The 18,739-nt window shown below is 36.6% G+C and overlaps 1 protein-coding gene across 1 annotated transcript in view; it reads right to left on the reverse strand.

Moving 5' to 3' along the window:
* Positions 1–18,739, reverse strand: part of LOC128862224 (dynein axonemal heavy chain 3) — a 279,729-nt gene that overhangs the window by 166,522 nt on the left and 94,468 nt on the right. Inside the window, exon 32 of the mRNA XM_054100729.1 lies at positions 5,458–5,660. Within this exon, the coding sequence (XP_053956704.1) occupies positions 5,458–5,660 (203 nt within the window). The remainder of the gene's footprint in view (positions 1–5,457; positions 5,661–18,739) is intronic.

An 18,739-nucleotide genomic window follows, 5' to 3' on the forward strand; every position in this document is an offset into this window, starting at 1 on the left:
AAAAGCCCCCATAAAACGAAAATCTAAGAAAAAATCGAAAAACAATATTTTATATTACTTTTATGATATTTTTTTGTGAGATTGGTTGTTATTCCCTGACCAATTATGAAGAGAAACTGAGGTATCCGGTTAAAATATATTCATTTTCCAGGTTTTTACATGAAATCTACGAAAAAGTATTTTTTTCCCATGCAAAATACATGGGATATTTCAAAGCCCTGGCGGCACCATTAAATATGGTCTGATTAAAAAAAAAAAAAATACGGGTCTTTTTATTTTTCATTCTTTACCATTATGGGGGGCGGCAGCATAAAAATTTTAATATAAATTTTTTCCCATGCATTTTTGGACCACCCTAATACATACATACATACATTTATGTGCCTAGATCGATTTCGATTATTCTTTTGCTGTCACATAAAACTGGTATGTGAACAAAATTATAATACCCTTGTGCACCAACGCTGACAGGTATAAAAATAAACTATAGAGAAGCTGAACTAAAATACCAGTTCATACAACTAAAACGAAAGTTTCGATGAAACAAATATTTCCACAGAAATTCGTTAAATTCTAAGCTTCAATGTACACAACGTTTAATTTTGCTCTCATATTCGAAGAAAAATTCTTTCGTGCTTACATTTAGAATCATCGATAACTTTTTGACGTTTTTTTTAATCTCTATTGGTGCCGTTAATGTATTTCTAATAAAATGTCAACAATGCCTACGTGCAAATGTCAGCATGGCAAACACTAGCAAAAGTTTCTCTTTAGTATTAACTTTTACCAAGGAAGTTTTTTATATTCAAACGAAAAAAAGAGATATTTCCGTACATATGTAAATCTAAGCGTGCCGAAGTAGTATAGTATATCCGTCAATTTGCCCACTCGCGCTACTGACACTGTCAAACTTGTAAATTAACATTTTCTAGCAGGCAGCAAGAAAGAAAATAAACATAAAAATATTCTGCAATTTATTTTCTACTTTGCCAATTCATCACCCAAACTGCTGTATAAGATATTATGTAAATGTGCTTCGAATGTGTAAATACACTTTTGGGGAGATGTTTTTCTATGGACTTCTAGGCGCTAATGTATGGTATATAATATTATACTATATTTCATTAGATTTGTTTGATATATTTATGTACATACATATGTATATTTAGTATATAAAAACGGAGGTAATTTAATTCTTGAAAAAACTTTGTAAACTGGAGAGGCTGATCAAAATAAAATCGTTTCCTTAAAACTCCCAAAAATATATTTATATAGATATGAATAAATGTATGTATGCATACACATCCACACATTAGGGTGGCCCATAACTATATGCGGGGAAAATAAAAGTTTTCAGATTCTCGGTCTCACCCACTTCTCGGCATCAACGTTGCCATAATGCGTTCGTGTATGAACTCTGAAATAGACAATATAAGCAACAGATTTCCCTTCACGCCATTCTTATTCTTTCTAATTTTGAAAGAATACGCGTTAAAGTTTTCATATCGTTTTCGTTCCGAAGCTAAACTTAATGGCTGTTTCTTTCATTTTGGCCAAGTCTTATGACAAAGCATTCAAAAAATTAAAAGTAATGCCATATACTAATGATTTTTTTCCGCTGCTAACTAGGAAATTTAAAACTCTCGATTTTGTTCCTGCTGGACGAATCACCAGAATATTTTGGATCCGTTAAGAACGAGAGATGAGAGATGATCGAACTGTAAAAATAAGAGTTATGTACCCATGTATTCTCCTAAATTTTGGTCAGTCCATGATAATATTTTGTTTAATCTTCCGTGAACACAAAACATATTTTAGGCCTAGCATAGAAGGCCAGGTTGTTTAATAGGTTTAAGGATACAAATACTTATAATTTAGTTCACAACATAATTAAGGAACAGAAAGTAATAGAACCTGTGAAATGTGAATGTTTGCACGTTGATTGTATAGTTGTATATTTTGCAGAAGCTATGTTTATTTTTAGTATTCAATTTTTCGCCTACTTATGTAACTAATATACAGTCCGGTTCACTTTATTAGAAGCAATAATTTTTATGGAGACTATGCAAGCTAGTAAGTATTTCGCAGCAGATAAACAAACCTCAGCAGCTGTAAACTGCGCTTGATTTATTGGTTCACTTGAATAGAGGCATTCACCAAATAAGAGAAAATAATACTGAATTTAGGAGCATTTTACAATTGCTTAATAGTTTGTGCTACGATCGATTTGTACAAATGTTCCAGATAGCCTAATGAAATTTCAGACCAGGCCGTTTTAATGATTTGAATTAAAGCATTTTCGTCTTCAAATTGTTGCCCATTCTCATAAACCTTACGAGCAAGCCATCTCCGTTGATTTTTAATATTCAATTTCCAGATGTGAGTAAAGTTTCAACGTTTTGGGACGCAATCCAAGTTTTGATCACACTTGCAGTGTGTACATGTGTATTGCCCTGTTGAAAGCTCCAGTTAATAGATCCAAATGCTTCATGAATCTTAGAGAGAGATGATTTCAATAGAGCTTCATAGCTGTTTGCCGTCAACTTGTAGTCTACAATTTTCATTTCGAACACTCTCCAGTACGATTTTGCTCCCCATACTTTAAGACCACCTTCATGGCTGTGATGTCGACTCAAATACCATCCCTCCTTTCTTAAGTCATGGAAATAGTAATTCTATCCATCTGGCCCAACCAGATTGAACTTCTTTGCATCACTAAATACTACTTTTTCATTACTTCTTACTCCATTCACCGGGATCGTTATTTGTAATAGAACTCCAAGCCATGAGTTTTCTATCAATCGAGGCGGCGAAATTTATTCAAAGGTAGTTTTTATGTAACTTTTATGATGCGTTTCGAACGGTGGATTTGCTGGCTGCAACATTTGTTTAAGTTTTGCTGCTGGAAGAGCGAAATTTGATTCAACCCTAAGGATTTTGGGAGTTTCGTTCGGTGTTGAAGCCATTACAGTTCTGCTCTTGTAGTTTTTACCAAAGAAGGCATCTTGTTTCACGTAAAACACCAAAACATTTGGACTTCGACCAATCTTTACGGCAATTCGGCAATTTGAAAGTCCCTCTGAGGTCAAGATATCAATTTGTCCTTTTTAGCGGACATTTCCATTATATGTACATTCTTTAATGGGTGTTTGGCCGAGCTCCTCCTCCTATTTGTGATGTGCCTCTTGATGTTGTTCCACAAATGGAGGGACTTACAGTTTTAAGCCGAGGTAAATAGATTTATGTTTATGTTGGTTTTTCATGTCAGGAAAGCACTCGGATATTTTCCATAGCCTTCCGAGGACCGACCGCTTTTAAAATCATTTATTTCTAATTTGTTACCTACGGCGCGGTGTAAACCCGCGTACCAACCCATTTAGCCACCGCAGCTGACCGTATTTAATATTTAACTTAAATGAATGAACCCATTTAAGTATTCAACATGAAGTTTTTTGGAACGTATTTAAGTAGAACGTTGCGTTTCGAGTTTTCTAAAAAGCGAAATAAATTTTCGTTTCATTCACTTATATGTTTCACTAATGACAGAAAATATTAGATATGCGACTTTTTGTGTAGATGCGTTGTGAGTTTTTACACCCAATAATTTATGTGTAAATAGTAAGCAGATCAAAAGAAAATTGAGCAAGTCTACTGTAGTTTTCGTACTGTTTTCTTGGTGTTGTTAGTGTAAAGTCATTATTCCAGCTCCAAAACTGCATCTATTAAAATTTAACGACATTAGAGGTATTTTATTTTCACTTCAACGTCTGCTTTTGCAGTAGATTTCCGAATCTGCCTTCGTGTTCGCAGAGAACAAAGAAGCGCTAAGGCTATTGACACTTGTGGGTAATCAAATTCATTGCCTTAGAGACTTTATCATGTTGTGAACCCTAAATAATTTAAAATAAGTTGTGTTGGATGTGTTACGAGATCACAACTAACAAAAAAAAAAAAAACAACCCTGAATAAGGAAGGTAATTCAATGTAAGAGGTAAAAATAAATAAAAAGTACACATGTTAAATTGAATGTTGTTACCTTACCTCCTATGAGCGACATATTGACCAATTCCCTGTACTGTGACCAATGGTCAACATACGTTTGGATCGTACAGGTTAATGTCTATATGTAGTCATCAAATTATTAGCAATATGTCACAAGCTGCCTAATAATACTTTACGAGAATACTCTACTCCTTGAATCTTTAAAAATATTATATTTCTATATTGAACACTTTCTGAATCGATAAAGCAAATAAAAAAATATAGTAAATAAAAATCAAGCTAAGGCGGATGTATGAATTGGGGCGAATGATGTGGAGCGAACGAAAGGAAGAAAGCAATAAAGGAATAATATCATAAAGCAAGCCGTATTTGTGCGCGCACTTCCACAATCCCACCTACAACCACTGATGTACTTCCGTTCCTGAGATATTTTTTTCTTTCGTTTTTTTATCAGTGAATGCAACACTTCGTCGCAACTTGCCAATGCAACACCACTCAGCAATATCCCTTTCATATTTCGATTTCGAATGACAAAGAAGACGGTATCCATTCGACTCTTTAGTATATGCAACTACGGTTGAATGGAACAACATACGTACATATATTTGTGCACTATAAACAAGTATGCGTGTACATATCGCACTTGTTACGTTAAAGCGTAACAACTCAAAATCTGAACATTTTCAGTAGAGACGAAAAACTGTTTCCGTAAATATTAATAATATATTACAAGGAAAAAAATATGTATCTGCACGAAAATATCATTAAAAACATTATAACGGTTGTTTCATTCTTATTTGTATAGTAGTTGCGCTAAAATAACAAATTTTTGAATTGTTACTCTTTTCCTGAAATTTTTTTATACACTTAGTGGTATATTTTAAACAAACCGTTTGGTTGTAAACAGGCACAATTCAAAATGTTACACTTTATGTGACACAAATTTGTTCAAACACTTGGAGACAACTAAAAATGTAACTCTTTAGTTGAGACAAAAGACGTCATTCTGAAAACAAAGAGAGAGTCATGACGGTTTTTTTAACGAAAGACTAGACAAACCACTGAACGATTTTTACAATGGGTAGAGATGACCACTGTAAATTGTTTTCTTCCAAAAAACTAAAATTTGTAAATTTTGAGTTGTTACGCTTTAACGTAACAAGTGCGATATGTACCTATGTATGTAGTGCACAAAATATGTACACAGTTTTTGTTATTGAATTTTTGTTTTTTTTTACATGATTCCATCCCCATCTCCAATAAAAAATCCAAATCATAAACAACTGAATGAATACATTCGTAGATAGTCAGTCGAAAACTCGATGTACGAGTAGGTACCTCCCAGCTCATATGACATCATGCACTTTAGGTAAGGTACATTATACTTATACAAACACATGCAAGAACGTATAATGGATGTATTATTAGCAAATGTGTTCAAGTGTGTGTACTTACCGTAATCATAGTGCGATTGTGATGACAACTGTTCGGAACACAATTTATATGTGTGTACGATTTTTTGTGCTAGCATTCGCGCTTCGTCGAAACCATTCGAGTATAGAGTAATTTCGCCAATCATAGCGTAGTCAGGTACCATCATAGCCACTGTACGGAAGAGCACTTTCAAATTGTCTGGCAGTTCTGTACGGCCAGCGTAGCTGTAAAACGAATGAAAACGTAAAAAAGGAAGGATAAAAGATTACAAATTACGCCAAATATATTTTATATTGATACGTACATATGTATACTTAAATATGATATATGAACTTTAGTGTAAGTATATGTTACAATGCAATCAGGATGAACATAATACGTGATCAAAAGCAAAAATCAGGCACGGAAATTGTTGAACTTAGAACAGAATTATGATTTTACAATGTTTGGCGATGTGATTGGTTGATATTCTTTCCACTGCATGTCTAATATTGCGGGGGCTAAGAAATTATTAAACAAAAAAATAACTCGGCAAATACTAAATGTGATCTGGACCAAACCACGTATGCACACACACATTAAAGTAAAACTTAAATTGGCTGCGGATATAGTATATATTAGTATGTTAGGTTAGGTTGACATTGCTGGCTGACGCTATAACATACACGTATTGCTCCTAAGTGGTACCAGAGGGAGATTCACCCTTACGTTCCCTTGTAGTAGGGCTATAGTGAAAAGTCCTTATTATCGGTGAAGAGCTTTAGAGCAAACCTGCCGACTAAAGGTTCGCCATGAGAAGTCTTTATTACCCGGGAAGAGCTTTAGAGCAAACCTGCCGACTAAAGGTTCCTTTTAAATAAAAGATTTTTGTTTTTATTTAGTTAGGGCAAATGACTGCCTTCCAACTACCAGGCTAAGACTGAATTGAAAGTGAAGTGAAGGTACTCTACAATAGCAATAACCCTGCGTTGTTTTGCGAATCTAAGTAAGCTCTGAGGCTCTAACCCCGAAAGACAATCTAACCTCTCATATTGCAGAGCTCTGAAGCATTTCATTCGGGTTCTAGCTAATAATAATAAAAAAATTTCAACTACTTTTTTGCAATTGTTTCTACATGAAGTCGCTCGTGTAAGTAATTACGATAATTTTGAACCCAGAATTATTAAAATCGGTTCATTTTTGACTAAGTTATGGGCATTTAAAAACATTTTTTTCTTATATAATTAAAAAAAATCGAGTTTGAGCCGAGAAACAAAATTTCGATAACTCTTGAAAAAAAGTTTTTTCGGGCGAACAAAAAAATACGTATCTCATTATTTTGACCAGAGACAAACATATTTCAGTTACATCGAAATCGAAGAACATGACCCGAATAGCCCGGTTGAATTGAAATGGAAAGTATCACCTGTATGTTCGGGTACCCAATAGATGTGCAGCCGCCTATCTGTGGCCATTGGCCCTCTGGCTTCCCTGCTGTTAGGAACGTTTTGAGATAAAATTTCTTATTAGTTTATTGCCTTTATCACCGCTTGTGACTATCAATGTATATATGTATTTATTTTGGAGTTGCACGATGTTTTTGCGAATGCTATTTCTGCAGCCGTTCCTACGGCAAAGACTTTTGCTGGAAAAGTGCTCCAGTGGTCAGGGAGCTTAAACGGCCGCTTGATGCCTAATTCTGCGCAATAAGTCCCTGCACCTACTCCGTCCAAACATTTTCATGCCGTCAGTAAATATATGAAACGTTTTGGAGCTAGGTTTCATATCTCTTCTCCACGCCTCTTCTTTTATTGTTGTTCGGAGTCTCATCATTCAGTTGCATTTCGGAGTTATTTAATCCACATCGCCCTATAACTGATACCTGTTGAGCTATGTATATCTGCATGTCTTACAAGCAAATTCACCCGTTGAGTTCAGTCTTACAGCTAATTTAGCTGCTAGACATTTTAATGCAATGCCAATCGGTGACAGGTTAATTATTCTTACAAGCGCTGCCGTTCGAGTACTCATTGCCCCTGTAGTGCAGAGTGCACAAAGATTTCGAATATTTTTCATACATATTTTGAGTGTCGTTTTTCTTTACGCACCCCACTACATTAGAGCACCGTAGAGTAATATTGGCTTTACTACAGCTGAGTAGCCCCAATACATATAGAAGGAGATAGACCCCATGCAACTCCCAGCATCGACTCTAGTTTACCTTCGGGTGGTGCCAATATGGGATCTTGTACCGTCTAGTAAAAAGTATCATATCCCTTTTGTCAGCGTTTATCCCCAGGCCTGCCTGAGTGGCCCGTTGGCGCACTGTTCGAGTGTGTTACTCACGGTGTTTAGGTATTTGCCTGTTACTAAATAAGTGGCAATAGAATGCCACCATGTGGCGAATCCTCACTGGCTTAGCTTCCTACTATTCCGCTCTTAGCATTCTACAATCTATAAAAGCATGTTTTGTATTTGCTTCTTAAATTAGCTTCTCTCCACACATTATTGAATGCTCCACTAATGTTTACAAAACTCTTAAAGCATGTTCTTTATTGCCTAGAGCTTTCTCTACAGCTAACACTAGTGGGTGTAATGCAGTCTCTATGCTCTGCCCTTAGTATATGCGGGTTAAGCCTTAGGCATTAAATCTGACCTTTTATCTCTGAGGCGGGCGTCTACAGAAGGAATGAGGTCACACTGATAGGCCTAAATTTCTTTGAGAGTGTGGGGTTGCTTTCCTTGCTTTCGGTATAAACACAACCTTGGCTTCTCTCCAGACTACAGGCACATAGTCAAACCTCAGACATCCTGTGTCTATCAGTTTTAGCCATAGGACCAACAAATTACTCATCTTTTGGAGCATTGTTGGAAAAATTCCAGCTATACCTGGTAATTCAAATGGGTTAAAAGACTCGACTATCTTGGCACCGAAAAATCGGGCACAATTCTCGATTGATAAGATAAAGCCTTATTGTACAATAAACGATGAATTTGTTCTTCACGATAATTTGGTTGAAGTCCATGAAAAGTGAAACAAATTAATTTGCTTAAGATACTCATTGCAATCCCATTGATTTCAATACAGATTTTGGCTGTCCTTTGATGAGACGTGATGATATTTACGGTATTCAGTATGCCAATATTTTGCTTGTAAAGTGTATTTTAATCATTAAAGTTACCTTGAATATTTTCCAACAAAATAGTGTAACACTGTAAGGTATTGGGATTGAAATAAATTAAATACTCCAGGATGACCAACAGTATACCTATTATTTTAAGAAAACTTTCACTTCTTTCATATCTTCTATATTTTATGCAAGTGGAATGTACATTCACAATTTTCTTTATAGCTGCAAAATTTGAGCAAAATGTAATGAAATTTCAAAAAAAGAATATTCAAATTCATGAAAAACAATAGATCTATCTACGTATCTATTCAAAGTATTACCTCTTATTCCGTTGTTTATCCTCAGGCTGTGAGTTGAACATAACAGATATTGCAAATGGCTATTGAAAGATGAATGCCATCAAGATTAAAACATGGGCAAACAGGAGCAAAAGAAAAAAAATTGCGCTTGTAACCAAATGTTCTAAAACGAACAGATACGGTAAATGCCAGTTTGGGAAATTTATATTACCAAAATTTGCACATAAAGCCCCAAAGAAACTACTGACTAAAAGACAGGAATGCAAAGTATATGTGAGGCAAAACTAACTGTAACTAAGTAACTTCTTTTTTCATTGTTGGATGGTTAGGGCATGTAAATGAGCACAGCGTATCCATGCAGAAAAATCAGTTGCAAACAATTTTATGAGGTGTTAGTGAATTAGGAAATATGGAAGTAATATTAACAAAATGCCAGGCGTTATACAAAAAGTTTTAAAAGCGGCAGGCAATGACAAACCTCTGAGTGTATTTCTGCCAAGAAAAAAGCTCCTTATAAAAACAATTGCCGTTCAAAGTCGGTTCAAAAGTGGTGCAATCACCGTAGCCATCGAATTGGAAGGTTTCTAATTATTGCACATCGCAGCTGCAGGATACAAGCATTTAAGCAAGGGGGGCCAAAATAAAAATTTCCATCACTCAAAATAATAGAATTTTATTTAGTAAAAAAGTTATTTAAAAACAAAATTGGATGAACAATTTTATGCCACCTTGTAAGCCAATTAATATTGGTAACCAGTATTTATTACAGGGTCCGGCACTCGAAGTGTAACAGGCCAGAGTTTTGTTTACAAGCGCGCGGAAGCATTTTACCTAGAGTAAACGCGAAAAATGGAAATCAGTAATGGATTTCAAACGTAATAGTGTGATTGCATTATGATTGGCTGGAAAATCACAACCAGCAATTATTCGTGAACTCGAGCACCTTAAAGCACCATTGCTCGTTACAATGATACTAGTAGCATCGCGAAACTTCATAGAGGTGGTCATCAAAAGACTGCAACGTCACGTGAAATGGTTCAAAAAGTGAAGAAGCGACTTGAGCGAAGTGCCAATCAAATGGTGAAGGAACTAAAAATATCTGACCATAGCATCCGCCGCATACTGGAAAATGATCTCAAAGTCAATCCTTACAAGATCCAAAAGGCGCATGATCTCACACCAAAGCAGCAACAAGTCAGACTTGAGAGAGCGAAGTAGTTGCTTCGCTTGGCCGAAAGCGGTCAATTTCCGAATATTGTGTTTTCTGGCGAGAAAATTTTTCAATTTTGAACAATTCGTAAACTCCCAAACCGATAGGGTTTATTTGACCGACCGTTCATGCCAGAATTTGAGTCATCGATTGGCCACCAGGAGACAGCACCTGCCAGGTAATGGTTTGGGCCGGTGTAACCGCAGATGGGCGCTCTCCAATCGTTTTGATCGAGCCTGTCGTAAAGATAAATGCGAAATATTTTCGGGAAAGTATTCTGTAAGTTGCTTTGAAGCCTTCGGTAGACAAACATTTTTTATCACTGCTTTTGAGCACTTCAAAGCCATAGGTATTTATTTTTGCCTCGATACCTCCACCTTAACGATACCCTCAAATTTCACCAACTTGTGTAACGCAAAGAAAAACTATCCCTTTACAGTGAACACCTCTCATTTCAGCAAAAAAAAAAAAACAACTCAAACAAACTGTATTCAACCAATTTCCAGTTCGCTCCACATTTATGATGGATTCCACTATTCCCTACAGGGTATAATTTTGAAATCCACATGCACATCGTACTTATGAATGTACAAACCATACATGCAAAAGCCACTGGGCAAGCAAAAGCGCGACATTGCTCAATGCGATAGGTTTGTTATCAAAGTTACTATGCAGCAGTTGCAGTAGACAGAATTTGTATTATTTTTGCTTCCAATTATACCCACTTTTAGTCGTATGAGAGAAAAAAGAATGCAAAGGTTTTATTTAGTACGTAGCATAATCGGTAACGAAACAGTAAGCGACACGGCTACCAAACCATAGTGGCAACTTCGAAAAAAAATGCAAGCAATCCCGACAAATGGTATTTTATAATTGGGGAAAAAATCACTACAGTTTGAAAAACACAGAATCCTCTTGTAAAACCATTGGCAGCAATGCCGCAATTTGTTATGCGTGTGCCTAAAGGGCTTTTCAGACGGAAGTACTTTTGTAGAGTGAGATGCTCATTATTCCAGTTATGAATGGAAGAGCGGGCAAAATTCGAAAAAGAAGAATTGGTAAAAAAGCTTAGATAAGTAGCTAACAGAGACAAAATTTGTTTGTTTGTTTGTTAACAGTAATAGTAGCCCCGCCAGTGTAGGGTATATCACCGGTTGTCTTCGTCTAGCTCATCTAAAGGAAACATGCTGTTTCGGCGGATTGGGTCCAGAGGGAGAGGGCTGTTAGATGAGTCGGTTTTAGAGGGCATGTGAAAAGGTGGTTAGTGTCGTGCGGGGTGTCTTCACATGCCGGACATATGTTTGGTATGTCGGGGTCGATTCTGGATAAGTAGGAGTTTAACCTGCTACAATATCCAGAACGTGATTGTGCCAGTATTACACGTGTCTCACGAGGAAGCTGGAGCTCTTTATCTGCAATAGGTGGTGGTTGGACTCCGATTACGGCATTCACAGGACGGGAGCTTAAGATGGTGGTGACGGTCTCCCGGTGAATGTCGTTTATTGACAGCCTAAGCACTGTCAGGTCCAGTAGATTGCGGTCAGTCCTGGATTTCGTCGGCGTAGTTTAAGAGGTGTTTCCTGACGTGCCTGGGAGGCGGCTCAGGCTCAAGTAGGTGTCTGCAGGGGTGAAACTTACGGTAACATCCCAGCAGGAACTGCTTGCTGAGCAGTTTGTTATGCTCCATTACTGAGAGCATTTGTGCCTCGTTGTGAAGGTGTTCAACAGGGGGCATCGGGAGGCAACCGGTGGCTGTCCAAATGGCAGTATTTTGGCATGTTTGTAGCTTTATCCACTGTGTGTTACTAGTTCCAAGCGACCAGACAGGCGCAGCATAGTACAGAACCGGCCGACCAATTGCCTTAAATGTCGAAAGCAACAGTTCTTTGTCTTTGCTACCGGCAAGCGATTTGAGGACCTTGTTGCGATTTTGGACTTTAGTGGCAATTGCGGTTGTGTGCGCTGAGAAGGAGAGCAAACTGTCGAAGGTTACACCTAAAATTTTGAGGTTGTTTACCGTCGGAATTAGTGTGTCGTCGACTTTTACCTTAAGGGACAGCTGGTCCTCCTTTGAACAGGTGGTAAAGAGGGTCGCCATGGACTTGGTGGGGGAAAGTTGGAGATTCCTCGCAGTGAAAAAGCGGAACACAGGCCATCGATGTCATTGCCCGACGCCATTATCATACAGTCATTAGAGCAGGAGACCAGGGAGACTACCGCTGGTGGTTGGGGGAGCTTCGAGATGTAGAAGTTGAACAGCAAGGGAGAAAGGACACCACACTGCGGTAAACCTTGCTTTATCTTCCTCTGCTTTGATGTTTGATCTCGAAAAATCACTGACGAGTGACGACCGCTCAGGTAGTTTGCGGACCACCTCTTCAGCCCTGGCGGGAGTGTCGACTGATAAATGCCATCGGGTAGCGTGGAATGGCTGACTGTGTCGAAAGCCTTCTTTAAGTCCAACGCTACTAGGACAGTCCTCTCGCAGGGGCGGTTGTGGTTAAGCTCGCGGTTTATCTGGGCGTTTATGGCGGTGAGTGCAGTGGTGGCACAATGCACTCGTCGGAAGCCGTGATGATGTGGGGCTGGGGCCAGGTGTATCGTTCAGAGTGGGAGTAGGAGGGCTTCAAGTGTCTTCACTACTGGGGAAAGGAGAGTTATCGGACTATAAGATTCCCCTTGGTTGGCGGGTTTCCCAGGTTGCAGTAGTGGGACCACTCTCCCTGCTTTAAACTTTTCAGGGATGATAAGAGTGGCCAAGGACAGAGTGAAGACCCTTGTGAGAAATCCTACTCCCAACAGAGACAATATAACTTCGTGTGCTTTTGAGCGTTTTCGGAAAATACAGTGAGTGGTACCGAGCACTAAACATCCTTGAAATAGGAAAATATAAGAAATAAATGTGAAGTTTAAAGAGCATTTTCTTAAACTTGTTCTATTGTATTAATATCTATGTTTTTTTGTTTAATTATTACAATAACAATATTTCAACGAGATATTAAGAACACATAATTTCAAAAAAAAAAAAAACAAGTCGCAAAATTTACCAGCATTAATCAGCACCAGCACAGCTTATCAGTAAATACCTGTTACAACAGATTAATACTGGTTGCATTGTCTAGTATGCTAGCTACTTCGTCTTAATTCTAAGAACCCTTATAAGAAAATATTAAGTTATACATACATATGAAATTATTGTCTTTATGTCTTCGTTATACAATTGGCACTCATACCTGTCAAATATATTATTATAAGTATATGCCGAAAACTATTATTATAAAGGGTGGTTAAATTTCAAAGGCCGATGTTGAATGTAAACCACACCTAAACGTCAAGTTTTTTTGTGCATTTCATTTAATATTTTTCAATTCCAGACTAACTCAATTTGAAACGGGTGTTCAAATCAAAATGCATATCATGCACTTCGTGAAAAAAATTCATCTTCTGTGTTGAGGCGCATTTTCACCTCAGTGGATTCGTCAATAGGCAGAATTGCCGCATTTGGGCGAATGATAATCCAAGAGTGATTGCCGAAAAACCAATGCACCCACAAAGAGTGACTGTTTGGTGCGGCTTATGGGCCGGCGGCATCATTGGGCCGTATTTTTTCCAAAATGAGGCCGGTTAGGCAGTTACTGTGAATAGTGTTCGCTATCGTAAGATGATAACGAACTTTTTATGGCCCGAATTGGAAGATATGGATGTGGGCGATATGTGGATTCAACAGGACGGTGCCACTTGTCACACAGCTAACCAAACAATGGCTCTTTTGCGCAAAAAATTTAATTGAGCCGTACCAACATTATCATAATAAAGGGAAAGGACAATAATTTCCTAAAAAAATTGTATTTTATTCAAAATCAATACCGGCCCTTCAAACTTAACCACCCTTTATAATTTTTTTTAGAGTGACTCAAATGAGAAAAGCCTTTATGTAAGAAAGGGATCTTCATATGAGCAACAGATCTAAACATACGATCAGATCACATGATTTATTCCCACGATTTTATCATATTGTAAAGTTTTATCACTTCATCATATCATCTGATCTTATCGCATGATATCATCACATGATCACATCATATGATGCCATCACAGGTTGAATATTCATTCATTAAATTTTAAGCTTCACTAAATTTAAATACGAGTACATGGGATTTTTCTCCACTTATTGTAACGGAGGTATGTAACAGCATTAAAGACTTAAAATAGGTATAGAGATATACAAACTGTCAATAGAAGCATGACCGGAAAACATCAAACTTAGAGTTCCGTTATAAACACATTTGAATGCTGCTACTTAGGTGTATCCTTTTCGCAATATGCGTTGCGCAATTCGTTAGTGTTGTGAGTATTTTATAAATGAGTTCCGCGTATGAAATCTGATTTGAAGCAGTGTTCCTATGTAACGTAAATGTACAAAAATGTCACCATTATCGGCAGAAAAATATTTGAAGAAGTCGAAGACGTTCATAAATAAATGAGTGCAAAGGTACACCGAAGAAGACCACTTCCGCGGATGAGACCCAGAAAAAAAGTTTTAGGAAAAATAAGTTTTAAGGAAAAGTAATTTGAATGTATCCAAAGGCGCAATTCGAAGTCGTTTATTCTTATTATCACACATCACAGCAGTCAGTTAAGATTCATGTATGGGATGCTTCTCCGAAAGAGTGTTTAGTCGTTTATTTGTGTTTAACGCCAAAATGAATGCAGTTTTGGTGAACAGAAGCTGCGAAGGACTAGTCGATCTTGGATTTTGGTAACGGTACATTTCATTGAATATTTTAAATAGAACAAATATTATAAACCCATATAATGCAGTTTGTAAGGATCGAATTGCTCAAATAGGCTCGAAGTTATAGCGGTCCCACTTCTATAAGACAGACTGCATATACCAAAATTCTCAGAGTGATGAGAGAAGTCGATAAAATCATGCCTGTCCGTGCGCGTGATAACTCGAGAAAGATTTATTATGTTTTGGTGTACATTTTACCTCAAACCCAAGGAAGTTTGGTATTGAAAATCGGCAAGATTGGGGTTATTCCAGCTCCTACAGCCAACCTCCGCGTAACGGCAATTTGTACCACGGAAAAAATGGTGATATTTCTGTCATAAATGAAGCAGAACTACTCACATTTAGTTTCAACTGATAAGCCCAGAAAAAGAAATGCGCAAGCAAAATTTTGAAAAATTGGTCATGCCACTCTTACTTTTGAGTAAATGTGTGTATCTCGACTGAATAAGACTTGGTGCATGTGTGTGTTGCTTATTTTTGATTCGAATGTAACAATGCTATATTTCTTTTCATTTGTTTTCTTTTTTCATAATAAGTGTAGCAAGATTTTAACTACACGGCTCCAGTAGTGATAGTCAAAATACCGATATTCTGCGATATGATTTTGCGATAAGTATTTTAAGGGTTATACTACTTGTAGGGTGGTCGCAGAAAAAAGTTTTTCCAACCACCCCACCCAAATTATAGAAAATGGAAAAAATACCCCTGTTTTCAATTTTAAAATAGGTTTATATTTAATGGTGTTGCCAGAGCTTTGAAGTTTCTCATACATTTCACATGGAGAAAATATATTTTGCAGTAAAAACGTTGACAATAAATCTTTCTTTATCGACAAAGAAATTTTCCTTAAGAGATTTTCTATAAATAACATTCTTATAAAGTTGCCTTGCGAATAACATGCAATTTTTAATTTCCATGAAATGTAGAAGTCGAAACTAATTTTGTTGCATATTTAATATAACTCATCACTTTTTAATTTACTATATATAATAAATTTTTAATTTAAACATGTATTGAATTTATTGAATTAAATAAGAAAGCAAACGAAAAATATAAGGAGAAAAACGATTATATCATTTGATACCAATTGCTTTGAGGTCAAGTAGAGGATTACTAGTTTCTCCAATTAATATTATATTTAGAGACTCTCTCCATCTAAGTTGAGAACACCTGCTTGTTAATACACATATGTATGTTGTTGAGAATTAACGTTGAAAATTTTAAAAAGTTAGTCCACTACTATTTTCATTGAATTGATATCGATGTAAAAATGTAACGACGCGCTTTTGAAGTAACAGTGATATTAAAGAACTTTTACAAGAAAGTAAACTGGATTGAAAAAAAGTGGGTGCTACTTAAAATGTATGCACAGTTGCTATCTAAAGCAAGCTTGATGTCCACGTCCTGAATGATGTTTGTACTTGTATTTACATGCATACATACTTTACATATTTTTCTGGCTTATAGATGAAACACCTGCTCCATAAGTGTGCATGATACACGCATACACAAATGCATACATACAGTATGCATGTTCTCGACAAAACCAATACCATCCGCAGCACAAGCCGCTGATTGCGTGAACAAATTGGAGTGTAAAAACCACATAAAGAGTTTGAATGACTCAAAGAAAAAGAAAAAACCCTGCAACTGCGAGTGGGATAAGTAAGGGACATGTAAATAACCACAATGCGGATTTACTTGCTACACAATTACAACAACAAGAGCTAAGACAATATATATACTGGCGCCTATTTACTCCAACTCGTGTGAAGTAAACGATAAAGTTACCTTCAAATACAAAAGTAGATTTATACGTAAATATGCATGTACATACCCTGCAGTAAAAAGAACTATTTGTGAACTTGAATCTACCAATTCATTTTTCACCTGAACCAGTTCGTATTTTATCTTTTTCTCATGTTGTCAAATGGTATTTTTAACACGGCGATGCCCTACGGAATGTCAATAGGCGGGCATGCATTAGCAAAATACCAGTTCGTACTAGCCAATCAAAAAATAATCCAATATGATTCTAACATAACTAAAAAAGTAAAAATATAAGAAACAGCACCTATTCCAAATATTCTATTATCAGGTCAGTCCATAAGTTCGTGCGTATTTACCCATAATTTCACTTTTGTACGATTTTTGCATACAAAAAATTATTCGCGGAATATAACGGAACTATTTATATTTTCTTTGATATGTTGTGCATTCAACAAGTGATTTTAATCGCGAATAGCATCACGTGTTGTTAAAAAATAAAATGGAATCTTCGAGGCATATTTTGTATTTTTTTATAAAAGTGGTAAAAATGCAACAACTGCTGCTGCAGAAATAAAAACCCTTCACGGAGAGGTTACCGTAAGTGTAAGGACTGCGCAAAAGTGATTTTCAAAATTCCGAAGTGGTAACTGCAACGTGGAGGATGCGCCGCGCGCTGGTCGTCCTGAAGTCTTTAACTCCGACGCCTTGCTCGAACTCGTGGAAGCTGAGCCAAATTTGACAGTTGATATGATAGCTCAGAGGTTCAATTCATCGCATGGAACAGTTCACAGGCAGCTGGTTCAATGGGGAAAGGTTTCAAAGCTGGAAAAATGGGTTCCGCGTAGACTTTCCGTCGCCAAACTTCAGCAGAGAGTGAGTGTGTGTTCTCAGCTGCTGCAACGGCTTGAAAATGAAATTTTTATGAACCGTATCGTTACTTGTGATGAAAAAATGGGTCATTTACAATAATCCTGTTCGCAAACGCCTATGGTTAGATAAAGATGAAACACCAGAACCGACCCCTAGAGATGGTCTTCACCCCAAGAAGATTCTCCTGTCTATTTGGTGGGATATGGCCGGTATTGTTTATTATGAACTTCTGGAACCAAACCAGACGATAACTGCTGATTATAATTACCTGAATGAGGTACTTATAAAAAATCGGCCTCTTTAGTGAATAGACTGAAAGTTTTGTTTCACCACGACAACGCAGGACCTCATACCGCAAGACAAACATTGGGCACGCTGAACGAGCTCGAATGGGAGCTAATGCACCTTGTGATTATCACCTTTTCCGTGGACTTCAATTCCATATGAGTAACAAGAACTACTCCTCAAAAGAAGCTATAAAAAGGGATATCGAAGGGGAAGCAGGGAATTAAAAAATAGCCTAAACGTTAGGAAGACATTGTAAATAATGAAGGATAATATATTATTGATTAATAAATACTTTAAGCATCTTTTTTATTAATTTTAAAACCACCTTTAAAAAACGCACGAACTTATGGGCTGACCTGATATCATATTTACTCTTAAATTCTTGTATGAAGATATTCATATGAGCTGTGTTGTGAGGGGTAATTAACATTAGCATTCTTTGCAATAATTTTCTTGACTACGCTCGACTATGTACTATATGTTAACTCTCGTATGTTAACTTTTCTCCAGTCGAGTCGAATTATAAAAATTTCGTAGCCGCGTTTTGTTAGCATTTGATATTTAACATGCCGATTCGTTCCTGAATCTTCTCTATAAAATCAATGATCTATGCTTACACTAAAGTAATTCCTAAAAAATGAAAACAAATTCTTTAAAAAACGAATAAAGAAATAAAGTTTAAGGTACTCACTATAAATATAAATTAGTGCTAGTTAAATTTATTTATTAATTAATGATATTAATACTATTGTAGTTAAATTTTGGATTCACATATTATATTTTATGTATCCGCTTGATGCGAGAATTTTTTCGCGAATAGGCAGAATATAAAATTGATTAGAGTACTTGCAAAAAACTTCCTAAGTCGTTTAAAAAATGATGAATATTACATTGATAGGTATGTAGGTGTGCCATAATTATTTGTTTTGTCGTTTTAAAGCTTAAACAGAGATATTGTAAC

This window comes from Anastrepha ludens, chromosome 4 (assembly GCF_028408465.1).
Source record: "Anastrepha ludens isolate Willacy chromosome 4, idAnaLude1.1, whole genome shotgun sequence".
NCBI classification, from domain to species: Eukaryota; Metazoa; Arthropoda; class Insecta; order Diptera; family Tephritidae; genus Anastrepha; species Anastrepha ludens.